The sequence below is a fragment of the Dendropsophus ebraccatus genome, chromosome 10, assembly GCF_027789765.1.
Source record: "Dendropsophus ebraccatus isolate aDenEbr1 chromosome 10, aDenEbr1.pat, whole genome shotgun sequence".
Lineage (NCBI taxonomy): Eukaryota > Metazoa > Chordata > Amphibia > Anura > Hylidae > Dendropsophus > Dendropsophus ebraccatus.
Genome location: NC_091463.1, coordinates 84,066,094 through 84,094,039, shown reverse-complemented (window position 1 = coordinate 84,094,039; position 27,946 = coordinate 84,066,094). Strand labels below are relative to the sequence as shown.

The following is a 27,946-nucleotide window of genomic DNA, read 5'->3' as shown; positions in this document are numbered from 1 at the left end:
AAAAAAAAAAAAAAAAAAAAACGATTTGTGGTCCAAGTCGATAAATGAAAATTAAGGTCAACCTCAGCGGAAAAAAGCCAGCCGCTCCTTCAGCCATTCTTCTGTCAGGTCACTGGTGGCCCTGATCTCAAACACCTGCACAAGGTCACAGTGTAGGAGAAACAAGATGTCAGGTTATTGCGTATACACCTTAAAGGGCATTTACACCCCAAATGAATCATGTACAATATGAGACTGACTGGGTGAGAAAACCCATGTTCATATACCCTATACTGAGTAGAGAGCGATCACACAGAGCGTCTCCCACTCTTGAAGACCCGTCCTGTCCTGTATTACACTAACAATCTATTCAAATGTTGGACATTGTGTATTTCTTATTTCCTCCAGGGGTGGCGCTGCAGAGAAAATGCATACCTACAGCCAAGTTATCCCATAAATTACAATTGACCTCTTAAAAGGGAATCTGTCACTAGGTTTATGTAGCCTTAAATGAGGACAGCATAAAATAGTGACAGAAATCCTGAACAGATCGGTGTATCATTCAGTTCAGCCGTTCTCCTAATATGCAGGAGAATAGGATTCTTGCCACCCCCCTCCTCCAGCTGCTAATTGACTGCCTATAGACAGAATGGATATATAACTGCCAATCAGCAGCTGGCGGGTGGAGTTTTCTGCTTCTCATGAATATCCAGGACTACTGGGCTCATGCACATAATGGAGAGTACCACTTATTGCCCAGGTTATTCAGGAGGATATCTCTGGAACAGCTGCACAGAACAATGTAAGTGATACATCATTCTTTATAGTATTTATATTCAACCAGGCATTTTTTATATTAAAGAATCTCTGCAAAATACACTAAATGTCACGCCCGTGGCTGTTTGGACCTTGGCTCGCAGTATACAGCTGAGACTGCATTCTTGGCCATAATTAACTACTTGAATTATATGTTTTATCTGGACCAGTCTGAAAATTCTTTCTGCGCTGGTAATTGATTTTCTACTACACCCATCTCTTCTCTGCTGAGTTGCCTTTGGTCATTAAACAGTTAACCTTTGTTTTGTTATGTGATTTCCACTCACCCTGTGCGTTGTCAGTTTGTGTTCTGGGTGCCTGGTCCAGGCGCGTGCTGGACCTGGTCCCTGACCTCCCATAGTGTTTGTTTTGTAATCTACGCTGGCTATTAGTCTTACATGAGCGTGCTAAGCTAACCCTGTATGTATATATCTGTATCTCTATACCTGGTTATTCTGATCTCGGCTCTTGTACCTCTGACTACACTTTTGGATTCTGACTCTGTACTGTGTTGTCTGTTAGGTTTGACCCCGGCCCATATGACCATTCCTTGGTGTTTGTTTGTCTTGTCTTCATCTTATGGTTTACACCCCAGACGCAGGTTAGGGAACATTGCCAAGTTTCCCACAGGGCTTTCTTGAGGCGAGTAGGCAGGGACAGCTGGGTGGGGCAAGTCTAGGGCTAACTGTCCGTGTCCTTCCCATTTGCTTCCCAGTCCCCCAGTGGCAGCCTAGATGACACTAAACTCACAATATTCTACAGCTGGCACCCCCAACAATTAGCTGTGATCTGTGATTGAATTCAAATTTATGTAGTGCCACCACAGGAAAAATGAAGTATTGCATGGTGCCTGCTAAAATCTGTCTATGTAATGCAGAGACATGCTAGGTCCCCCTGTAAATCTCCTAATACAGGGGTGAGAAACCTCCAACTGTTGCAAAACTACAATTCCCATCATACCCGGACAGCCAAAGCCGATGGTGGAAAATGTAAGCAATAGTACTTGGAGCACTAGAGTCTAAACTGGGTAAGAAGTGCAGAGAGTCGTATCTTCTCTTCTGTGCCGCAGTGTCTCCCCAACCTCCATGTTCATGTCCCTTCCTATGCATCTACAGGGCGTCCATTCCTACTGCCCTCTTACCTTGGTGAGCTCAGCAATCTGTACCAGTCTGTTCTTGCTTCCAGCGTACATCATTTGCTGCTCCGGTTTACATCCTGCACATGATACATATGTTATCAATGGGACATAGAAAACAATGGCTAAATTGTTTTATATAATCTTCTTATAAGCTACAGTATAAAGCAGGGATGGGGAACCTTCGGCCCTCCAGCTGTTGCAAAACTACATTTCCCATCATGCCTGGACAGCCAAAGCTAAAGTGTAATAGGGACCTTAGTCAAGAGTCTAACTAAAGTGTTGGGGTCCATTTACATAGAGAGATAATCTGACAGATTATCTGCCAAAGATTTGAAGCCAAAGCCAGGAATGGATTTGAAAAGAGGAGAAATCTCAGGCTTTCCTTTATGACCTGATCTCTGTTTATAGTCTGTTCCTGGCTTTGGCTTCAAATATTTGGCAGATAATCTGTCAGATAATCTTTCTGGGGGGGATTTACAAAGACCGGCGTACAAGTACGCCGGTCTTATATTAAGCCCCGCCCCTTTTTCCACAGCAGGATTCACTAAGAGGCGTATGCCTCTTAGTGAATCTGGCCAGCCGGACTCATGAATCTGCACCCGGCGTACCAAATCTACACCTGCTTCCAGCAGGTGTAGATTTGCATCATGATTTACGTCTGCGAGCAGGCGTAAATCATGATAAATGAGGCGTGGGAGGAGGCCACGCCTCCTCCCTGCCTTATCACACACCCCCAAGCTCCGCCAGCCCACCCATCGGGCGAGTTGGGCGTACGGGAGGCTTATGCCAGGGAAAAGGGGCAAATCTGCACTCTGTCGTACCTTTCATAAAAGCCCCCCTCTGTGTAAACTCTCATTTAAGAATTTTTTTTTAACTAATTGGAAATCTGGGTGTTCATATCTCCAAGAACAAGTAGAACCAGCTAAGCGAAGCACTAAGCTAAGTGAATTTCTCCCCGTCGCTCTTTCTTCCCTTAAAGGGGTACTCCAGAGAAAAATGTTTTCTTTCAATTAGCTGTAAATGTTATATAGATATATAATTTATTTCTATTTTAAATTTCAAGTGTTCCAGTACTTATCACCTGTTGTATGTCCTGCACAAAATGGTGGATTCTTTCCAGAATGACACAGTGCTCTCTGCTGCCTCCTCTGTCCAGAGCAGGAGAGGTTTTCTATGGGGATTTGCTGCTAATCCTGGACAGTTCCTGACATGGACAGAGGTGGCAGCAGAGTGAATTGTGTCAGACTGGAAAGAATACACCACTTCCTGCAGGACATCCAGCAGCGGATAAGTACTGGAAGACTTGAGATTTTTCAATAGAAGTAAAATACAAATCTGTATAACTTTCTAACTCTAGTTTTTTTCTCCAGAGTACTCCTTTAAAATCTTTTTTGTAGACTTTGTGCCCACCTAAAAATACAATTCAAAATGGACTTTCCTCCATGAATCTCTATATTGGAGCTTATCATACGATTAATATTACTATTATTGTTTTTGCTGATCTTTGCAGCATGTCCTGTTTGTAGACATGTCACCGTCACCATTATCCTTTATGTAGTACTGATGGTATTGTGCGGCTCTATGGGAGATTTCAGCACTTGATAAATCATTAATCATTCATAAAGAATCAGCGCGTTCCACTAAGTTATTCGGCAGTAAAATGAAATTGTTTTCCCAGATTGCTGCTAAAATCTTATTATTTGTACTATTGCGGTTGTGAAAGCTGAAAGGGCACATAGATGAGAATTACTGCAGCGCTAACTCCCCCAAACAGGAGCAATGGCAGTCAGGAGTCAGGCCACAAGTAATAAAAATAAGATGCCTGGGGCTGTATTATGGGATCCCATCTGATCACAAAAGTCGGGCGTCCCCTCTCCCTCCTCACTGCAGGACTATGGAGCATGTCTATGGGGCTCCATCAAAACTCATCTTTATTGTAGTCATGTAGTAAGGAGCCCTGCTGGGAGCAGGATCCCTGTTCTACTAATCTTTGGGGTCCGTACATCTAAACTGGATAGGTTGTATATGTATATGAAATTCTGACCTCTTCGTCTACCTTTCTGACCTGTTTTTTCTGCTGTTCTTGTACCATTCTGCTATCTCCAGTTTGACCCGTATCAGCCTGACTATTTTTTTATGTGTTTATCTGTCAAGAGAGGCCGGACGAAGACGGAGTTGGAGGGAGGCCGGCATGACAGGGAAACTGTCGGGAAGGGGTTAAAAAGTAAGGGGGCAGGAGGAAGGAAGAGGGAGGGGGAGTGGGGGCGGTTGAGCAGGGGAGGGGGTATAAAACCCCTCCTCTGTTCAACACGTGCAGCCACAGGTAGAGCAGGCAGCCAAAGAGTGTGAGGAGTCAGGCACGAGCGAGACGGTCCACTTACCATGGCATTGACGGTGGACGAGCTGCTGCGGCGGCTGAGAGAGGTGGCGGCGACGGTGGAGGACCGGGCCTGGCTGGACAGCCAGGTACACTCCATTCTAGAGGTCCCGGCTGCTGCTCCTGCTTCGGGCCTCTCCCCCAGGTCGGACGGCCCTGGCATGTCGGGGGAGGCCTCCCCAGAATCGGCGGGCACGTCGGCGGAGCTGTTCCCTGAGGTAGAGTCACCTGCCCCCCCCCCCCCCCCCCCCCCCCACAGCGGCAGCGCAGCTCCCGGCGTGCTCGGCCCCCTGTCCGGCTAAGTCCTGGCTCCCCTCCTCGGGCTCGGCGACGGCGCAGGAGCCCCTCCGGGGACCCTCCAGGCCGGGTTCCCCTTCCTACATCCTCAGGTCGGGTGTCCCGGTCTGAGGGGAATCCGCCAGCGCGGTCGGGCTCAGCGGACCGGGGGAGGAGGAGGTCCGGGGCTCCGGCCCCCCTCCCTGCGGCCAGTCGGCAGTTGGCTCCGGTGTCGGCCGGCTCCCCCGGCGATGTTCCGGTCGGGGTGCCGGGCAGTTTCCCTGGTCGGCAGCAGAGGTCACGTGGGGCTTCGCGCCGGCCGCAGCCGGCGCCCGGGCGCAGGAGTGATGACGTCATCAGCGGCGGCCGTCCCAGTAATCCTTTGCGGTCTGCAGTTTCCCGGCCTTCCAGCGGTGCCTTAGCGGGGGGGGGGGCCTGCGGGCTCCTGCCTCTGCCTCCCTTGGCGTTGATCCTGCCTCCAGTGTGAGTCCGGTGCCCAGTCGGGGCTTGGTGGAGAGTCCGGGCCCTGCTTCCGCGGCAGTCCCCCAGCGTCTGGATCTGGACCCTCCGGCTGTCGGGCCCACAGCTCCCGGGCAGCCTGGTGAGTTGTTCTCTGTGTTTTCTTCTGTGTCTGGGCTTAGTGGGGTGGCCAGGGGGGTCGGGGGTGAAGGGGGGTTCAGTGCTCAGGCAGGGTGTGTTGGGGGGCACGGGGTAGGCCCGGGGGCAGGCTGGCAGGAGTTCTTGGAGGGTTTGCGTCAGTTGGTGGCGGGGGGTGCAGCTGGTGTGGGGACGTCCCCGGTGGCGGCCTAGGTTGGTGCGGCGCCCGCAGCGCCGGGGTCGGCGGGGGCTGGGGCAAGTAGAGTTGCGGCTGCGGTGCAGACGGAAAAGGATAAAGAGGTGGACTGGGTTCGGCTGGATGATAGGGCTCGAGGGGAGGTTTATGTATGTTTTGAGGGGCCTTTAGGGGCGCATTTAAAACAGGAACTTCGGGAACGGATCTGGCGGGACGAGTACGTGGAGATTTTCTCCCTGCTCCCGCTCGAGAAGTTCAACTTGGACAAGGGGAAGCGATTCGAGCTCAAGAGGGAGGAGGAGGAGAAGCGCCGGTGGCGCCTCATCCCGCAAACGTTCTCGAACTGGCTGCAAGCGTTTGCCATTTTGGCCAGTGTCATAGGCGAAAAGGCGCCCGATAATTGCTTGGGCCTTTTTTGTTACCTGGATTCTATCGGGGAGGCATACCGGGTCTACGGCGGACAGTCGTGGCTCCGGTAGGACGAGCAGTTTCGGCAACGGAAGGCGGTTCGTCCCAGCATAAAGTGGGATCAGAAGGACATTGGGCTATGGCTGCGGGTCATGGGGCCGGCCAGGCTTGGCCAGTCCTTTCCAGGGGGGGCCGGGTCTTCCGGCCAGTCCTTTTCCGCAGGCCAAGGCTCTCACGGTGGGGGGGGCAAGGCCGGGTTGTGTTGGCAGTTCAACGACGGTCAATGCAAGTACGGAACGGCCTGCAAGTTCAAGCACGCGTGCGGGTCTTGCGGGGGCACCTCTCACGGAACGGCTCGGTGCTATAGGAAGGGTAAGGGTCGGGGAGCCGGCGGTTTTGGCTCGGGGGGAGACTCCGGTGAAGGTGGGCGCGATGCGCCCCTTTCTAGAACGTTACCCGGACAGGGCCAAAGCGGCTCTGCTCACTGAGGGTTTCGCCACAGGTTTTGTCATCCCCTCCCCTCCCCATGCGGTCCCCTTTTCGCTCCGTAACCTCCGGTCGGCTTATCAGTTCCCCGGCGTGGTGTCGGAGAAATTGGCCAAGGAGGTAGCTCTGGGCAGGATGGCTGGGCTTTTTTCTGCCTCTCCCCTCCCGGATTTGGTGGTGTCCCCGTTGGGGGTTGTCCCCAAGAAAGAGCCGAATAAGTTTCGGCTCATTCATCACCTCTCGCATCCGCAGGGTCTCTCAGTCAACGCCGGCATTGATCCGGAACTGTGTTCGGTCGTTTACACCTCATTTGACGCGGCGGTGGCGTGGGTGCGTTCGTATGGGACGGGTGCTTTGATGGCAAAGACGGACATTGAATCCGCTTTTCGCCTTCTCCCCGTACGCCCGGAAAGCATGAGGCTGCTGGGTTGCCACTGGGATGGCTCGTTCTTTATCGACCGGTGCCTCCACATGGGGTGCTCTCTATCTTGTGCCTATTTTGAGGCTTTTAGCTCTTTCTTGGAGTGGGCGGTTCGGGACCTGGCGGGCGTAAGTTCAGTTATTCACTATCTTGATGGTTTCCTGTTCTTGGGTCCGCCCGGGTCGCCCATTTGCCGTACCTTGTTGGGAACCATGGAGTGGCTTTCGGGCCATTTTGGGGTTCCGTTGGCGCTGGACAAAACGGAGGGGCCGGCGACTGTTCTCAAGTTCCTTGGAATCACGATTGATTCCGTCCGGATGGAGTCCAGGTTGCCTGAGGACAAGCTGGTGGCGCTAAAACGGGAGGTGGACAGGGCTCGGGGGGCAAAAAAGATCCAGTTGCAGGCTCTCCAGTCATTGCTTGTGAAATTGAATTTTGCCTGTAGAATAATGCCCATGGGGAGGGTGTTTTGCAGGCGTTTGGCGGGGGCGACGGCAGGGGTTCGTTCGCCTCGGCACTTCGTCAGGCTGACAAGTGACCTGAAGGAGGATCTGGCGGTGTGGGCCTCCTTTTTGGAGACCTACAACGGGAGATCGTTGGTCATGGCGCCCGTGGTGGACAGCTTCGACTGGGAGCTCTATACGGATGCGGCGGGGAGTGTCGGTTACGGGGCCTATTGCCAGGGACAGTGGTGCGCAGGGGAATGGCCTCGGGTGTGGCACGAGTCGGGGTTGGTGCGGAATCTGGCTCTTCTGGAGTTGTTCCCCATAGTGGTGGCAGTGGTGGTTTGGGGGGACAAGTTTCGGGACAGGAAGGTACGCATTCATTGCGACAATATGGCGGTGGTCTCGGCGATTAACTCAGGTTCGGCTTCTTCTCCCCCGGTGGTGCGGCTGCTTCGGCATTTGGTGCTGCGCTGTTTAGCTCTCAATTCGTGGGTGGTGGCGGTTCATGTGCCGGGAATCAATAACTCAGTGGCCGATTCTCTTTCTCGCCAGGAGTGGGAGCGTTTCCGGTCGTTGGTTCCAGAGGCCGCCGCGGAAGGGATCGCCTGCCCGCAACATCTCTGGCGGTTGGTTTGAGGTCGGCGGGGGAGCTGGTACGGGCTTCCCTGGCTAGGAACACATGGTCGGCATATTCAGCAGCATGGGAGGAGTGGACGGAGTGGGAGAGAGGATGGGGCGTAGTGCAGACGGATGGGGACCGGGTGCTGGCACTGCTGGCCTGGTTGGGTTGTGCTTCAGCGGCTGGCTGGTCAGTGTCTCGGGTGAATCGCTTTGTGGCGGCTCTGGCTTTTGGCTTCAAGTTGAGGGGGCATCAAGATTCTACGAAGGATTTTATGGTCCGTCAGGCCTTGAAAGGGTTTAGGAGGGGTAAGGTGCGGCCTGATACGAGGAGGCCGGTGTCGTTTGGATTGTTGGAACGTTTGGGCGATGCTTTGGTTGGTTTATGTAGCTCAGAGTCGGAAGTGGCGTTGTTTCGGTTGGCGTATTCGTGGGCGTTTTTTGGGGCCTTGAGGGTAGGGGAGCTGGTGTCCCCGTCGGCCAAGCGGGCTGGGGGTTTGTTGCGGGAAGATGTACGGCAGGAATGAGAAGGGGTGGTTTTTCGCTTGCGCCGGTCCAAGACGGATCAGGAGGGTAGGGGGCGAGATGTGCAGTTGAAAGAAGTTCGTGGGGCGGTTATGTGCCCGGTGCTGTGTCTGGAGCGTTTCCTGGTGTTCAGGGGGACTCAGGCGGGCCCTCTATTGCGGCATGGTGATGGGTCGTTTTTGTCGCGGTATCAGTTCACGGCGATTTTTCGGCGTGGATTGGAGGCTCTGGGGTTGGATAGCTCAGCTTTTGCCCCGCATTCCTTCCGAATTGGGGCGGCCACGGAGGCGGCTGGTAGGGGCTTGGGGGTAGAAGTGGTGCGGCGCATAGGGCGCTGGGAGTCGGGGCGCTATCGGTCCTATGTTCGGCCTCATTTGATGTGAGGTGGTCGGGGGAAAACGGGGGGGGGGGGGGCGGCACCGGTTGAGCAGGTTTTGGTGGTGAGGGCTATTGGGGGGGGGGGGGGATTGCAGTTGTGGCGGTGGACTGTGTAGTGGTATTTAACGGTTTCTCCCTCTCTTGTTTGTTTTGTTTTTCTCGGATCTTTAGGTGCCGGCCCCCGATTGGTGTGGATTATGGGGCATTCGTATGTCAGTCGGGGGGCACAGCGGGCTGCGGTTCGTCCGGAGGGGCGACAGCTGGGATTCTCCAGGTCGGAGGTAGTGTTGCGGTGGCTAGGGGTAGGTGGCATGGTGTGGAATCGGCTCCTCCCTGATTTGCATAAATTTGCTCGGCTTGATAGACCGCCGGATGTGTTGGTGGTCCATTTAGGGGGTAACGACCTGGGGCGACGCCCCTTTCGGGAATTGGTCAAGGATATTCGGTACGACTTGCTGCGGCTTTGGCGAACATTCCCGGATGTGCTGGTTGTATGGTCGGACATAGTTCCCCGGAAGTCGTGGCAGGTGGCGAGGTCGGTGGAGCGCCTCAATCGCGCTCGGGTGAAGGTCAATAGGGCGGTGGCTGCGTTTGTGGCTCGTAATGGAGGGGTGGCGGTGCGCCACCGGGACCTGGAGAATAGTACGGGTAATTATTGGCTGGGGGATGGCGTACATCTGAACGCCATTGGCATGGACTTGTGGGCGCTAGGGCTGCAAGAGGGCATTGAAAGGGCTATTGGTTTGTGGAGGGGCTTGCACACTTAAGGTGTCAAGTGTGCTCGCGGTGGCGGGGTAGGGGGTCCTTGGGGTTGGTTACTATTATGGGGGGAGCACATAATAAGAAATGCACCCCCACTTTAACAGGTGGCTCACGGATAATGGTGAGGGGTATGGGCTCCTGTCTGGGTGGTGTCCCGGGGAGTAGTTGGTGGAGTTGGGAAGGAATCGGCCAGTGGTGATTGAGGAACGGAGGGCCCTTGAGCCTGAGGTAACCGGCTGGGGGCGGAGAACATAAGAAGAGGAGGATGGCCGGTTCGTACACGTAGGATTCTTAGCCTCAAGGACCCCCTTCTTCCTGTTTTGGGATGATTAGTTAGATAGCATATTATGTTGATATGTTATGTTGGATTGATTGTTCATGTTTTTATGTTATTTATGTTAATAAACATTGGCTGCTGTGGCCATATATTTTCCAAAGAAACAGGTGTAACGTGTTTCATTGAGGGAGGGGTTGGTTGGAGGTGCGGGGGGTTCTTTCGTGAGTGAGTTAGGAGGGTCAGGGCTACGGCAGGAAGATCAGTTTTCCCCATGTCAAGAGAGGCCGGACGAAGACGGAGTTGGAGGGAGGCCGGCATGACAGGGAAACTGTCGGGAAGGGGTTAAAAAGTAAGGGGGCAGGAGGAAGGAAGAGGGAGGGGGAGTGGGGGCGGTTGAGCAGGGGAGGGGGTATAAAACCCCTCATCTGTTCAACACGTGCAGCCACAGGTGGAGCAGGCAGCCAAAGAGTCCCACCCTCCCTCCCTAAGGTTGTTTGGGGTTTACGGTTGCATTCGGGGGTTGGGAAGGGTTGTTTGTCATAGCAGCTGGGTTGGCGGGGTAGGGGGTCCTTGGGGTTGGTTACTATTATGGGGGGAGCACATAATAAGAAATGCACCCCCACTTTAACAGGTGGCTCACGGATAATGGTGAGGGGTATGGGCTCCTGTCTGGGTGGTGTCCCGGGGAGTAGTTGGTGGAGTTGGGAAGGAATCGGCCAGTGGTGATTGAGGAACGGAGGGCCCTTGAGCCTGAGGTAACCGGCTGGGGGCGGAGAACATAAGAAGAGGAGGATGGCCGGTTCGTACACGTAGGATTCTTAGCCTCAAGGACCCCCTTCTTCCTGTTTTGGGATGATTAGTTAGATAGCATATTATGTTGATATGTTATGTTGGATTGATTGTTCATGTTTTTATGTTATTTATGTTAATAAACATTGGCTGCTGTGGCCATATATTTTCCAAAGAAACAGGTGTAACGTGTTTCATTGAGGGAGGGGTTGGTTGGAGGTGCGGGGGGTTCTTTCGTGAGTAAGTTAGGAGGGTCAGGGCTACGGCAGGGAGATCAGTTTTCCCCATGTCATGTCTCATTCTGTTTTTCACTTACCCACCATGGGGACCATTACCCAGTTGTTGCTGACCACCAAGGGTCCGGCTAGCAAGAAGGCAGGGACAGTCTTGAGGGGCCTAGCACTAGAGCTCACACTGTCTCTCCCTGTGTTCCAGCCGGGTTCCCTTACAATCCCTTAATTTGCTCATTAATGTTTCAAGCTTTTCTCTATGCAAGAAAATGACTGAATATTGAAGAGGTTGTCCGGGAATTTTTCACTACAGCTCATCCTAGGGCTGCGGGGGACATGTGAATAATGTATACTTACCTGTCCCGTTTCCCAGGACACCTGTTTCCCGCCGCTGTGTTTTGTAAACATCCGGTAACGTCCTGCTCCCTCCATAAACGGTCAGTCAGCATAGACAGTATAGAATCTATGCTGCCCGGACATTTCTGGAGTGAGGAGGACGTCACCGGATATTAAAAAAAAAAAACACTGTCAGCGGCTGAGAACAAGAAGCCACAGACCTGGCAGCTGCAAGGGAGCGGGACAGGTAAGTATACATTACTCACATGTCACCCACAGCCCCGGCAGGATGAGCTGTAGTGAAAAAATCCCAGACAACCACTTTAACACATATGTTAGTGGTACAAACATGACAACACAACAGTTGGTTAGGCTATACCAAGTGTGGCTCCCGACCTCCAGGATTAATAACCATCCAGGATTAATTTAAGGTTGATCCCCTGATAACATTTCCAACATAGCATTAACATTGTTGTTGTTTACCCACCTACTGGGCTGGAGAATATCATACACAGCGGGTAAGAGACACGTCCATCATCGTGCTGGTACTTATAACTGTACACCAGGAATGTGGCCTTAAGTTAAGGATATCAATCACTGACTAATATATATATATAGAGAGAGAGAGAGAGAGAAGATGCTAAAGTTGATTAGATTGTAGATTCAGGTGTGTTCTAAATTGTCCCTAATTTAAAGACAAGTCTCATCTGACCAGTCTGGTTTAGTAAATCCTTGTATTCCCCATGAAGTGACAATTTTGGAACATCTTCTCTTATAGCGGTGTGATGTGCCGTTCCTCTATCATTCTGACTAGAAATGTTTAACAAAAAGCCAGCCAACTGGGTGTTTCCAGTAGGGGGCGTGTCCCTACACTGTCTGAGACTACCCAATTAGAGCTCATAGTGCCAGACAGTGTAAGGACACGCCCACAACTAATAACACCCAGTTGGCTATTTAGTCACAAATTTCTAATAAGAATAACAAAGGAAAAGCACATCACACAGCTATAAGGGAACATGTTCCAGAATTGTTACCTCATAGAGAATACAAAGATGTCAGCAGAGGTCAAGAGTATCTCTTTTCAAATATACAAGGATATCGAGGCTGACGTTCCGGCAGTTCATTCTGTAGATCATCGGGGGAAATATCCTGAAACACAAACATGCATTCTATTTTACGTAACTAATTTAGTTGTCACAGTTTTCACTGGCATCATAGGGTTAATGGAATAGTTTAATATTAATTTATTCTGTTAGATCAAGAAAATTATAACAATTCTTTAATAAAGCCTCTGTGTGCGGTTACTGCCATTACATGTGCGTCATAGCGCCCCAGTGTTTTTTTTATATTCCCTCTCTGAACGTCCACCTCATGTGTCCAGTGTAGGTGGTCACACATGCTCAGTAGCTGAAATAGACCATTCTTGTTGACATGGGTGGGGATATGATGTATTACTGCAGGGAAAACCATTTTTGGATGACTTACCTCATACTCCTCCTCCAACACCACCAGCTGTTTCTCCTTGTCAATTTTGACTAAGAAAGAAACAATAAAGATGAGTTGTCGTACATCTCGGAAACAGGCTCTAAGGAACATCTAATACGTCTCCTTACTCACAGCCGATCACTCACTCAGGATGGCGGCATTATTGGTCTCCTTCCTGAAACGAAACTTTCTCAGCCTCTCCCTGAGATCAGGATCCACGTCACACACCACCAGAGAGTCTGACTGTAATCACAACAACAACAAATAAGAACAACAAGACTAATCCCTTTGGTTCAACAAATTTCAGTTCCTTTGTGCTTAGATTGATGTTGAATCATCCCCCCTGCTGGAGACTAACAATTCCTTCCATACTTGTAATTACCTTTTCAGTCTCCTTCTCCCAGTTCTGAGCTGCTGCTTTCTGCTAAAGACATTGGGGGAGATTTATCAAACATGGTGTAAAGTGAAACTGGCTCAGTTGCCCCTAGCAACCTATCAGATTCCACCTTTCATTTTCCAAAGAGTCTGTGAGGAATGAAAGGTGGAATCTGATTGGTTGCTAGGGGCAACTGAGCTAGTTCCACTTTACTCCATGTTTAATAAATCTCCCCAATTCTGTGTATGAGCTGTTCACTCCATCTCCCCCTTCTCCCCCATCCCGTCTGTGACGGCTCATGTAAACAGGTCCCTAACTGACTGTCTCTGATCTCTGTAATGCAGGGAGGAAAACTTACAGTAAGGTCATCAGCAACTTGACTGTAGATTAACTCTCCCGGCATCACAGAGTGCAGAGACAGACAGCCAACTAGGGAGCTGTTTAGGTTAGAAGGGAGGAGGAGATGGAGAGAACAGCTCACACAGAGTTTTCTGTGTCTTCAGCACAGTACCACTTAACCAAGGGGCAGATGGTGCATTTGCACCGGGCCCACTACTTCAAGTCACATTGACACTTTTGCCCAGCCGCCCACGGCATTATTGTTGCATTAGTTTAGCAGCAATACAATTGAGGGCTACCTTTCAGGACTGCTGAGCAAGCTAGGTGACTACAGCCCTCAGCTCTGTTTAGTATGATGGATGGGGAAGGGGAAAGTATTAATGTTACCGTTCAGCATCATCCATATCCACACCTGGAAAAGCTGGGTTACACCCAGTATCACATACCCAGCTTTCCTAAATCCCTCATTTCTTGATGATCCTCATTGGGATGTATCATCGCCATTTGTCATTCAGGTTTCTGGGGAAGCTATGTGACGAGTCGCAGTGGCGGCCATATTGGTGGTCACAGATATATATATGGGATGTTGTGTGACCCCTGCCGCTGATCATTGACCTGAGAGGGGAGCTCACCCTTGAGGTCTTTGCGCCGAGCCCACCTGTGTATTAAAATGTCCCTGCTTCAGCAGAAAGCAGCAGCCACAGAACTGGCGTAAGGAGACTGAAAAGGTAATAACAAGTATGGACCAAATTCTTAGTCTCCAGCAGGGGGGGGTGATTCAGCATGTATTTTACCTGAGGGGAATAACCCTTTAATAAGCACTCTGTAATGCTTTATTCCCCCTGTGGTGGCGCTGTTGGGAAATTGGTTTCCCCACAGATTGCAGCTGATCACTGATCCCAGCTGGAAGACACTACTACGGGGGAGATTTATCAAACTGGTGTAAAGTAAAATTGTCTAAGTTGCCCCTAGCAACCAATCAGATTCCACCTTTCATTTTTCAAAGAATATGTGAGGAATGAAAGTTGGAATCTGATAGGTTGCTAGGGGCAACTGAGACAATTCTACTTTACACCAGTTTGATAAATCTCCCCCTATGATAATGTGATCATGGAGATCATTCTAACTTAGGGATTTCCAGAGCAGACGACCACTTACATATAGCATGGCAGCTTATTGTTGTTTTTTATGTTACAAGGACACAGTAAACAGCAAGGTGACTTATGCCGGAGTCTAACAGTGCCAGGAATAGGCTGTTTTATAAGACAGATGCTGCTCCACCATGTGTTATTGTTGACAACTTGAGGCGTGAGGTGTTAAACACACACTGTCTCTTTAAATAATTCTGAAAGTCACGTATCTGTAAATCGGCTGCTAAAACAGCATCACAAGTAGCGGAACTGCTAAGTCACAGCGAGGGGAAGTGTCATCAAGTTCATCTCCACATCTAACACTTTCAACAGCTACATAAACTGGTCTATAATAAGGATTTAGAGTAATGTTTACAAGTCTATTTCCTCTTTATTATATAATAGCAACGGCCGTAAAGGTACAAGAAAAAGTTAGCCAACCATTTGCAGTTACCCGTAATTCTGCTTTGATTTCTAAATGATATGGACAAAGACAATGTAATTAAACTAAAATCATACAGTGCTGCCCTATGGATGTTTACTCAGTGTACTCACTAAGACAGGATTGGTCAGACTCTGTGCTAGTTGTTTACTTAGATTGTGTTTGTTTGTCTACACTGGCGACTTGGATAAAAATCACATCAGATTTTATTAGAGTAGAGTTCTGAGTGATTCTAAAGGGTTCACTTCATATTTTCCTCCCTGCACTGTGGTTGTTTACTTATTGTGCTTCATAAATGACCTGAATAGTAAGTACAACTAGCTGTTTAATTGTTTAGTTACATTGTTTGTGTATAATTGTAACTTCCGATAACAATCAGATCACATTGTATTGTTAATCAATGCAGAAATCCAGGGACTTTCAGGGCAGTCACTTATTTATATGAAGTTTTTAAACATTGCATTAAAGGGAAACTATGAGCGCGTTCTTGGGGCGCCGCTTACCCCCCTTCCCGCGCCACTCTTCTGATCCATATAAGTCCTTCAGTTTTTGAGAAACTAAATTGTACATAAATATGCAAATTAGCTCCATTGGAGCATTGGGGGCGTTCCTTTGCCCCCCAGAGCACCATTTGGTAGGCCGCCTCCGATGCTCACACCTACTAATACATATTCCAGCCTGCCTGTTTATCCATAAGTAGGCTTGAGCATCGGAACCATTGAGTCGAATAGTGCTTTGGGGGGGCCAAGGAACGCCCCCAGTGCTCCAATATAGCTAATTTGCATATTTTTACACAATTTAATTTCTCAAAAACTGCGGGACTTATACAGATCAGAAGAGTTGCGCAGGAAGAGGAGGAAAGCGGCTCCTGGGAACTATCAGCAAGTTCATATACACAAACCTGCTGATAGTTTCCCTTTAAGGAGAGCTACCCCCCACATCAGCACCATTAAGGAGAATTGTGCACTTACTTCCCTGGCTCCGGCGCTGGTGCCCATATACAACAGCTCCAGTCCCCGTCCGCTTCCTGGTTAGAGAGAGGACCTGGGACGTGACATTCCAGCCAGTCAGCGACCGTAGCGCGGTTCTGCCTCTGCCAATGACTGGCTGCGCAGGTCTGATGCATCACATCCCTGATCCTCTCTCCAACCAGGAAGCGGACAGGGACCAGAGCTGCGGTATACAGCATTATAATGCTGATGTCTGAAAAGAAGAAAGATCATCTGAGGAGAGCATAGCTTGGCCACTATAAGAACAAGTTGTACATTCCTATATTGGCCAAGCTAAATTGTTGGCAGATCCCTCCAAGAACTTCAGGATCTGCCAGCACATCTCGGGCAGCATTACAATATCACAGTCCAAGAGATGAAAGTGCAATGCAGGAAACAAGGTGTTGTTCTAGTATAACTCCACTAGGTGGCAGCATTGCTCAATTCTGACAATGGCTGCAATAAGAGGGGGGAATCGCACAGCGGAAATGAGCGAGGAGAACGAGCCATTAAATTTCATGCATTCTCCAGATTCTCTTTCATGCTTTATTAATGCGTTATGACTGCGCACTTGTCTATATGTTGTTTTGAAGCCGCAGCTTTACCCATCATGCACCACTGTGACTATAATACATTGGAGACATTTGCAAAAGCAATACATAATCATGCCAATGCAGATCATGGTGACTTGGCCAAAAGGCAGTGCTATCCGGAGCCATACATCATGTCCAGGATAATAAGTATAGATGTGTGCGGCACTTAGTATGCGGCGCCATACCTGGTGCCCGGGCCTCATTACCATATTCCAATCAGTTGTGATAATTTGTATCTGTTTATGTACTAAGTGCTTACAGTAATTATAACGTTAGGCCTGGCAGATTCTCAGTCTGTATTCTAAACCGCCAGGCGTCCTAGATATCATTATCGAATTACAAGCCAACAGTGAGACGTATCGCTTAGATGCGGCTGGGGGAACATTGCTTCCCGTTTGCAAATTAGCACCAGCTCCACTCTATCAAAGTGCTAGAATCTAGCCATATGTCTTTCACTATAAGCCTTAAAGGATCCATGTCACATTAAAGGGAAGGTGTCACCTAGATTTTTTTAGTTAGTGATCAAAGCCAGATACGGAAACATGTTTTTTCTTATCGCTTTCTATTTTCTGTTTTTTATTTATTTTGTAGATTATTAGGGGCAGCCATACTTCTGCACTAGTCTGTTAACAGCAATTAGAAGTATGCTTTACATCAGCCGCATAGGCATGGGAGACATTAGTCATTCTCTTCTATAGGAGAGTTCTCTAGGCACACTCTGTGACCTGTGCAGAGAAGGGGAGGAGCTGTCACTATCACATGTTGTGAAGGGCCTGATCTCTTGTTATCTTCATACTGGTATCAGCTTTTAGTGTAATCCTGTCTGTGATGATAAGGAGACATTAGTTATCCACTTCTATAGAAGAGTTTTCTAGGCACGCTCAATGACCTGTGCAGAGAGGGTGAGGAGCTGTGATTATCACCTATTCTGAAGAGTCTGATCCCTTGTTATCTATATACTGGTGTCAGCTTTCACTGTCTGTGACAATAAGGAGACTGCTGAAAAGTTTCCTTCTGCAAGAATTCTGGATTATTTTAAAATATAAATAGTAAAGGGGAAAATCAGAAAGGATATCGCCAAAAATTCCTTTTTTTACATTTAAAGTCGAAACTTTTTTCTTTCAAATCAACTGGTTTCAGACAGGGTAAATAAATTTGCAATTTACTTCTATTTAATAATCTCAAATCTTCCAGTACTTATCAGCTGCTGTATGTCCTGCAGGAAGTGTTGTATTCTTTCCAGTCTGACACAGTGCTCTCTGCTGCCACCTCTGTCCAGAGCAGCAGAAAATCCCCATAGAAAACCTCTCCTGCATCGTCCTGTAAGGATTACTGGCCCATAAACTAGCAGGACAACAGGTTGCATTAGCCCGATGTGCAATCCACAACCACACATTAGAAATAGAAAAGATTACATCACTTTGCACTACAGGAAGTCAGATCCTTTGCCCGTTAAGGTTTTTTTTTAGTGTTTTTGCTCATAAAGTCTCCTGTAGTTACAGTCCAATACAAGTTGTATGAATCCATTTGCAATTTTCTCCCTAGTTCATCCAATCAGAAAAACAGAGATAAATACAGATATATGATATAATTAATCAGCAAAATATAACATAGGGATCATTCATCTCAATGTTCTAGTGACGGGTTGTGATATGGGCATTTAGTGTGGCTGTCCAGGGCCCACCAGTATTCTGCAGCAGCCCCTGCTCCAGGAATCTAGGGATGCAAGTGGCGCATCCTGTAGTATGATCATGCTGCCTGTGCCCTGTCAAGGAGTAACTACTGTGTAAGGCACTATCATAGAGTAACTACTGTGTGGAGGCACTGTCAGGGAATAATAACTGTATGGGGACACTATTAGGGAGTAACTACTGTTGGGGGCACTATTAGGGAGTAACTACTGTGTGGAGGCACTGTCAGGGAATAACAACTGTATGGGGACACTATTAGGGAGTAACTACTGTGTGGGGGCACTGTCAGGAAATAACAACTGTATGGGGACACTATCAGGGAGTAACTACTGTGTAGGGAACCATCATAGAGTAACTACTGTGTAGGGGCACTGTCAGGGAATGACAACTGTATGAAAACACTATCACGGAGTAACTACTGTGTAAACCATTATCACAGAGTAACTATTGTGTGGAGGCACTGTTAGGGAATGAAAACTGTATGGGGACACTATCACAGAGTAACTACTGTGTAGGGCACTATCATAGAGTAGCTACTGTGTGGAGGCACTGTCAGGGAATGACAACTGTATAGGGACACTATCAGGCAGTACCTACTGTGTAGGGCACTATCATAGAGTAACTACTGTGTGGAGGCACTGTCAGGGAATAACAACTGTATGGGGATACTATCAGGCAGAAACTACTGTGTGGGGGCACTATCAGGGAGTAACTACTGTGAGGGGACAATATAAGAAAGTAACTACTGTATGGGGACACTATCAGGGAGTAACTACTGTGAGGGGACAATATCAGGGAGTAACTACTGTGGGGGACAATATCAGGGAGTAACTACTGTATAGGGACACTATCAAGGAGTAACTACTGTAGGGGGCACTATTAGGGAGTAACTACTGGGGGGGGACAATATCAGGGAGTAACTACTGTAGGGGGCACTATTAGGGAGTAACTACTGTGGGGGGACAATATCAAGGAGTAACTACTGTAGGGGGCACTATTAGGGAGTAACTACTCTGTTCATGTTTTATAACTTTTGACATGTCATCAGACAAAACTTTTCTGGAATCAAACAGCACCGTGGAACCAGGTCCAGAAATTGACTGTTAGCGGTGAGGATATCAGTTATCCAAGTACTGACCAATGCAACATAAATAGTAGAGGAGTCTAAATGACCAAAAATTCAATAAAAAATCTTCAAATTTATTCCATATCCAAGGAAATCACAGCAACATCTCGACCCATTGTCTTTGTTAAGCATGCTTGATGCTATTTGGTGACTGTATGACCATTACTGACAGGTATACGGTATAGAGGTATACTGTCTACTTGGCTGGTACTGTTATATGCTACAAATTTCATACACACAATCCCACTACGGAGCATCTCCAGCGTACTTGCTCTTAGTGTGAAGGTTTCTATATAGAAAATAACAGCACTCCTATCCCCCCACCAACCCAGCACTGATCATAAACAGAGACAGCCTGAGTGGTTTTTCTTTTTTTTTTTTTTTGCTTAAAGGTTGACAGCAATAACATACTGTACAGGTACATACATGCAGCTCACCAATCACAGCCATGAATGGTCACAGGCCAGTATGGGAGACACATGGTCACTGAGGAAGGTATTATGGCTGACAGCATGAAAACTTGGGCAGTCACTAATGTGTCTGTGCTATAAAGGGGAACTCCACATAAGGAAAAATAGTTTTCTATTAAAAGTACATTAAAAGTTATATATATATATATATATATATATATATATATATATATATATATATATATGTGTGTGTCTATATAATGTATTACTGTATCTGTACGGTTCTGCCACACTGGTAGCTGATAGAAATCCAGGAAGTGAACAAAAATGGCCTCTGTACCAAATCCACATTGTCTCCTGCTTCTTCTGCTATCCCCCTTAGGAGACAAATCTTCCATGGCTCTGCCTCACATTGTGTGTGTTTGCTGAGCACAGGCTGATGATGCAGACAGAGGGCAGGGCGTGATGTCACAGGAGGCTTGGCTGGATCCCCCAATCCCCTGAGTGATTCACCATCTCTGACCAGCCAGAAGCAGCTGCTGCAACTTCTCTGCCACTGTGAGGAACAGCTAAGGGAAAGCATTGCATTCTGGAACCAGTACTGCATTCTGGGAATTGCTCAACTAGGAAGTACAGAAACACAATACAGAACAACCCCCCCCCCCCCCCCCCCCCCCCCAACAAATGGATTTTTGGTAGTTTCAAAACTGGAATAGTTAGGTAAGTAATGTGCTATGCTTCTGCAGAAGTTTCATCTTTTTAACCTCTACCTGGAGTTCCCCTTTAAAGGAGAAGTCTGGTGAAAATTTTTGTTAAAGTATTGTATTGCCCCCCAAAAGTTGAACAAATCCCCAACATGCACTTATTACGGGAAATGCTTGTAAAGTGCTTTTTTCCCCTGCACTTACTACTGCATCAAGGCTTCACTTCCTGGATAAAATGGTGATGTCACTTCCTGGATAACATGGTGATGTCACTTCCTGGATAACATGGGGATGTCACAACCCGACTCCCAGAGCTGTGTGGGCTGTGGCTGCTGGAGAGGATGATGGCAGAGGGATGCTCTGTGTCTCTCCAGTGCCCTGTGTCCCTCAGTGTCCCCCTGCCATCATCCTCTCCAGCAGCCACAACCCGCACAGCCCTAGGAGTCGGGTCGTGACATCACCATGTTATCTAGGAAGTGACATCACCATGTTATCCAGGAAGTGACATCACCATGTTATCCAGGAATGAAGCCTTGATGCAGTAGTAAGTGCAGGGAAAAAAGCCCTTTATGAGCATTTCCCGTAAAAAGTGTATATTGGTGATTTGTATAACTTTTGGGGGGGGGGGGGCAATACAATACTATAATAAAATTTTCGCCGAACTTCTCCTTTAAATATTACATATGAGATCGGGATCATTCACATAACTGCTCAGTATATACATATACTATAGGGATCACCCATATCACTGCTCAGTATATACATATATTATAGGGATCACCCATATCACTGCTCAGTATATACATATACTATAGGGATCACTCATATCACTGCTCAGTATATACATATACTATAGGGATCACTCATATCACTGTTCAGTATATACATATACTATAGGGATCACTCATATCACTGCTCAGTATATACATATACTATAGGGATCACTCATATCACTGTTCAGTTACTGAACAGTGATATGAGTGATCCCTATAGTATATGTATATACTGAGCAGTGATATGAGTGATCCCTATAGTATATGTATATACTGAACTTCAGTATATACATATACTATAGGGATCACTCATATCACTGCTCAGTATATACATATACTATAGGGATCACTCATATCACTGTTCAGTATATACATATACTATAGGGATCACTCATATCACTGCTCAGTATATACATATACTATAGGGATCACTCATATCACTGCTCAGTATATACATATACTATAGGGATCACCTATATCACTGCTCAGTATATACATATACTATAGGGATCACTCATATCACTGCTCAGTATATACATATACTATAGGGATCACTCATATCACTGTTCAGTATATACATATACTATAGGGATCACTCATATCACTGCTCAGTATATACATATACTATAGGGATCACCCATATCACTGCTCAGTATATACATATACTATAGGGATCACTCATATCACTGTTCAGTATATACATATACTATAGGGATCACTCATATCACTGCTCAGTATATAGATATACTATAGGGATCACCCATATCACTGCTCAGTATATACATATACTATAGGGATCACCCATATCACTGCTCAGTTTATACATATACTATAGGGATCACCTATATCACTGCTCAGTATATACATATACTATAGGGATCACTCATATCACTGTTCAGTATATACATATACTTTAGGGATCACTCATATCACTGCTCAGTATATACATATACTATAGGGATCACTCATATCACTGTTCAGTATATACATATACTATAGGGATCACTCATATCACTGTTCAGTATATACATATACTATAGGGATCACTCATATCACTGCTCAGTATATACATATACTATAGGGATCACTCATATCACTGCTCAGTTTATACATATACTATAGGGATCACCTATATCACTGCTCAGTATATACATATACTATAGGGATCACTCATATCACTGCTCAGTATATACATATACTATAGGGATCACTCATATCACTGTTCAGTATATACATATACTATAGGGATCACTCATATCACTGCTCAGTATATACATATACTATAGGGATCACCCATATCACTGTTCAGTATATACATATACTATAGGGATCACTCATATCACTGCTCAGTATATACATATACTATAGGGATCACTCATATCACTGTTCAGTATATACATATACTATAGGGATCACTCATATCACTGCTCAGTATATACATATACTATAGGGATCACTCATATCACTGCTCAGTATATACATATACTATAGGGATCACTCATATCACTGCTCAGTATATACATATATGGACCTATAGTATCACACAGGACTCTTTCATAGCCGCACTTACTACACACCATTAGATTATTAGGAAACTATCTCCGGCTATGCAAAGTAGATTAGACTTTTGCTTTAATAACAATTCCCCAAGATGTATTACGGAAGACGCTGACAGGTACACTACAGCCTGCATGGCAGGCACAGGGGATGTCAGTGACAGCAGACACAACACTGCATAGTACACAGGGTCTCTATAAGGGGCTGCACTATGTCACACAGAGTACCCTGTCAGGCAGCAGAGCAGCTAGAGAGGCATCTTACCATCCTGCTGGGCGTCTCCCCTGTGGCCTGGTTCCTGTCTGCTGGTTTTGTCCCCCTGACCTGGATGACAGCAGGATGTGGGGGGCAGGCGGAGGAGGGCTGGGGGGTTGCACAGTGCAGCACTCTCTCAGCTCTGCACACAGCACATCTTCCCTCACCACATCCTGTTATCACTCAGGACATAAGCTTTGTAGTTTTTGCTAACGTGGGGGGAAAAAAAGACTTGAAGGAAAACTTTTCTTAAAAAAAAAAAATAATTAAAACGGTTACGCAAAATATTTAAATAACTTTGCTTTATTTTTCTTCAGTTGTTTTCTTCTCTGTTCACACCCAAAGCTAATGCTGGTTTCCTGTTACCAGGCATTATGGGAGCTTTGATGGCAGAGCCTAGCTGTTTAGGTCACATGTCTGACAACAGGCAAGGGATAAACTGCTGTCTGTTACCAAGGGCAACCAATTACATTTGGAAAACAGCTATATACTTGAATGAGGAGTGCCCATGGGTGTAACAGGAGCCGTAGTAGCCACTATGGGTCCCTGAGGTATAGAGGGGGTGTGACGTCATATCACCACACCTGCTGGAGAGATCATGTACAGGCCCTGCTAGGCGAGGGGGGGGGGAAGGGGTGCGGACTGGGCGGGTGATGGGTGCTCAGCTGAGTGAGGTCCGGGAGGGGTGGCATTCTGGGCAGGTGATGAGTGCTCAACTGGGTGAGGTCTGGTGGTCGGTCTGGGTGGGTGATGGGTGCTCAGCTGAGCGAGGTCTGGGGTGGGGGCATGGCAGTGTGCGTGGGTGATGGGTGTAATCCTGAGCGAGGTCTGGGGTGGTGGCATGGCGGTGTGCGTGGGTGATGGGTGTAATCCTGAGTGAGGTCTGGGGTGGGGGCATGGCGGTGTGCGTGGGTGATGGGTGTAATCCTGAGCGAGGTCTGGGGTGGGGGCATGGCGGTCTGCGTGGGTGATGGGTGTAATCCTGAGCGAGGTCTGGGGTGGGGGCATGGCGGTGTGCGTGGGTGATGGGTGTAATCCTGAGCGAGGACTGGGGTGGCTTACAAAAGAGGTGTGGCTTATAAAGGGGGAGTGGTATAATAAATTGTTTAATAATCGTAATCAAGGTAACATGTTCAATGAATCATTTTCCATTTTTCTATCTATATTATAAAATAATCCTGAGATCCTGCGGTTTTCATTCTCCGCACTGGGGATAAAACTAAGCTGAGACTTCCCGCTCTGTCTGTGCTGATAAGAGGAGGCTGCTGTAAAGTGATCTGTACAGTATTGCAGCGTCATGTGACACCGGTAGATAGAGGAGACAATAGCAGCTCCCTGTGGAATGACCTCTACAAAGGTCACAGAGCACGCTCAATGAAGTTTTACTTTAATCAAAAGGGGACAGAGTCTGTCTGTTGTCCTCTATGTCCATAAGTCTTGCTGTAAAGCATCTCACTAAATGTTTTGAGAACAGCTCAAGCAAGATGGCCGCCCCCAGTCAGAAAATAGGATCAGATTAGAATAAAATCTGACGCTAATCAGTAAAAGTAGGTGGCACATTCCCTTTAATAAAGTTGGTGTAGTCTTTTTGGTATCTTTAGTAATTTTGCCATGGTGGCTAGACTGGGGGTTGTCTGGGGAATAAATTACTCTGTAGTGTTGTATACTGGTTGTTCGGAGACTGGGGCACTGCTCAGCTTCTGTGGGGGGTCATATGGCCAAGGTGACAGTGGGTTATGTCTCCAACATGTGGTGCCCAGAGGTCAGGAGCCTGTGATTGGGGGTAAAGACTGGTTATAGTGAAATCTCCCAGTACACTATAGAAAAGAACACAGCAGTGACCGGGGGCAGTCACAGGCAGGATACATAACTGTTATAGAGAGAACACAGCAGTGACCGGGGGCAGTCACAGGCAGGATACATAACTATTATAGAGAACACAGCAGTGACCGGGTGCAGTCACAGGCAGGATACATAACTATTATAGAGAACACAGCAGTGACCGGGGGCAGTCACAGGCAGGATACATAACTATTATACAGAACACAGCAGTGACCGGGGGCAGTCACAGGCAGGATACATAACTATTATAGAGGAGAACACAGCAGTGACCGGGTGCAGTCACAGGCAGGATACATAACTATTATAGAGGAGAACACAGCAGTGACCGGGTGCAGTCACAGGCAGGAGGATACATAACTATTATAGAGAACACAGCAGTGACCGGGTGCAGTCACAGGCAGGATACATAACTATTATAGAGAACACAGCAGTGACCAGGTGCAGTCACAGGCAGGATACATAACTATTATAGAGAGAATATAGCAGTGACCGGGTGCAGTCACAGGCAGGATACATAACTATTATAGAGGAGAACACAGCAGTGACCGGGTGCAGTCACAGGCAGGATACATAACTATTATAGAGGAGAACACAGCAGTGACCGGGTGCAGTCACAGGCAGGATACATAACTATTATAGAGAACACAGCAGTGACCGGGTGCAGTCACAGGCAGGATACATAACTATTATAGAGAGAATATAGCAGTGACCGGGTGCAGTCACAGGCAGGATACATAACTATTATAGAGAGAACACAGCAGTGACCGGGTGCAGTCACAGGCAGGATACATAACTATTATAGAGGAGAACACAGCAGTGACCGGGGGCAGTCACAGGCAGGATACATAACTATTATAGAGGAGAACACAGCAGTGACCGGGTGCAGTCACAGGCAGGATACATAACTATTATAGAGAACACAGCAGTGACCGGGTGCAGTCACAGGCAGGATACATAACTATTATAGAGAGAACACAGCAGTGACCGGGTGCAGTCACAGGCAGGATACATAACTATTATAGAGAACACAGCAGTGACCGGGTGCAGTCACAGGCAGGATACATAACTATTATAGAGAGAACACAGCAGTGACCGGGTGCAGTCACAGGCAGGATACATAACTATTATAGAAGAGAATATAGCAGTGACCGGGTGCAGTCACAGGCAGGATACATAACTATTATAGAGAGAACACAGCAGTGACCGGGTGCAGTCACAGGCAGGATACATAACTATTATAGAGGAGAATACAGCAGTGACCGGGTGCAGTCACAGGCAGGATACATAACTATTATAGGAGAGAACACAGCAGTGACCGGGTGCAGTCACAGGCAGGATACATAACTATTATAGAGAACACAGCAGTGACCGGGTGCAGTCACAGGCAGGATACATAACTATTATAGAAGAGAATATAGCAGTGACCGGGGGGCAGTCACAGGCAGGATACATAACTATTATAGAGGACACAGCAGTGACCGGGTGCAGTCACAGGCAGGATACATAACTATTATAGAGGAGAACACAGCAGTGATCGGGTGCAGTCACAGGCAGGATACATAACTATTATAGGAGAGAACACAGCAGTGACCGGGTGCAGTCACAGGCAGGATACATAACTATTATAGAGAACACAGCAGTGACCGGGGGGCAGTCACAGGCAGGATACATAACTATTATAGAGAGAATATAGCAGTGACCGGGTGCAGTCACAGGCAGGATACATAACTATTATAGAGAGAACACAGCAGTGACCGGGTGCAGTCACAGGCAGGATACATAACTATTATAGAGAGAATATAGCAGTGACCGGGTGCAGTCACAGGCAGGATACATAACTATTATAGAAGAGAACACAGCAGTGACCAGGTGCAGTCACAGGCAGGATACATAACTATTATAGAGAACACAGCAGTGACCGGGTGCAATGACAGGCATTCTCATGGCAGTCTGGAAGAACTATATTGCAATCTTCATGTTGGCCACTAGATGTCAGCAGAGCACACAGTTCTGGTCGCCATGAGCCTTATCACTTGTCAGCCTGCAGTGAATAGCTTATAATAAACAGCACCCCTCTTGTCTGCAGGCTGTGTCTGGTATTGCCTTCCCAACATGTGATGTACATTTATGTCAAATGTCCCGTCAAGGAGTATAAACTGGGCTTATTGCAGCCGTCACCCACCGTCACCATCAACTTCAGAGATAACTCTGATACCAGCCATTTAAACACCTAGAAAGCCACAGCAGCATGTCCGTGGTTAGATCCTGACAGCAGAGAGCACTGTGTCAGACAGGAAAGAAAACACCACTTCCTGCAGGACATGCAGCAGCTGATAAGTACTGGAAGTGCGGCCGGCCCCCCATTTATAAACAGCTATGACTTCTTATTACACCGAACGATTTGCGAACGATTAAATGATAAAAATAGATCCGAATTCCATTAAACGACCAACGATTTCTCGTTAGACGTTTAATCGTTGCCTGCTATTACACAAAACGATTATCGTTGAAATCCAAACGATTTAGCGATTTTTCGAACGATAATCGTCCCGTGTAATACCACCTATAAGAGTTTGGAACATCCCTTTAAGATCTTAAAACCGTTTTCGTCGCCGTTCCTCGAACCCGTTCTGATTCATCAATATGTATTTGTAGGCGTCTAAGTCTCCAGAACCGATTAAAGAATTTGTTCACCAATTTTTTTTTTTCTTTCAAATTAACTATTAAAAAATCTTAAGTCTCCCAGTACTTATCAGCTGCTGTATGTCCTGCAGGAAGTGGTGTATTCTTTCCAGTCTGACACAGTGCTCTCTGCTGCCACCTCTGTCCATGTCAGAAAAATTCCCATGGAAAACCTCTCCTGCTCTCCAGACTGGAAAGAATACACCACTTTCTGCAGGACATACAGCAGCTGATAAGTGCTGGAAGATTTGAGATTTTTTAAATAGAATCATAAATCTCTGTCACTCTCTGTCACCAGTTTTGTATACAGATAAATGTCTCAGCATGACAGGGCAGAGGTATATGTGTCAGCCCCATCCATCACACACACCGCACATCTCCGCTCCCTGACATTTCTCTCCCTCTCAGTCACTCTCAGGCCACGCCCCCTCGCATTGTTCTTCTCCCGTCATTCAAAAACGCCTCCGACCAATCAGGTGGTTGAAGGGGCGTGTCTC

At 47.5% G+C, this 27,946-nt stretch overlaps 1 protein-coding gene across 1 annotated transcript; it reads right to left on the bottom strand.

The window, feature by feature from the left end:
- On the bottom strand, positions 1-23,035 carry GMFG (glia maturation factor gamma). Its single transcript, XM_069942618.1, has 7 exons — positions 22,935-23,035; positions 12,687-12,783; positions 12,541-12,590; positions 12,155-12,204; positions 11,543-11,625; positions 1,937-2,010; positions 1-135 (listed from the first exon to the last, which is right to left on the bottom strand). Exons 1-7 carry the CDS (start codon positions 22,935-22,937, stop codon positions 64-66), a joined length of 429 nt encoding a protein of 142 aa, XP_069798719.1. The 5' UTR covers positions 22,938-23,035; the 3' UTR covers positions 1-63.
- Positions 23,036-27,946: the final 4,911 nt, after the last annotated feature.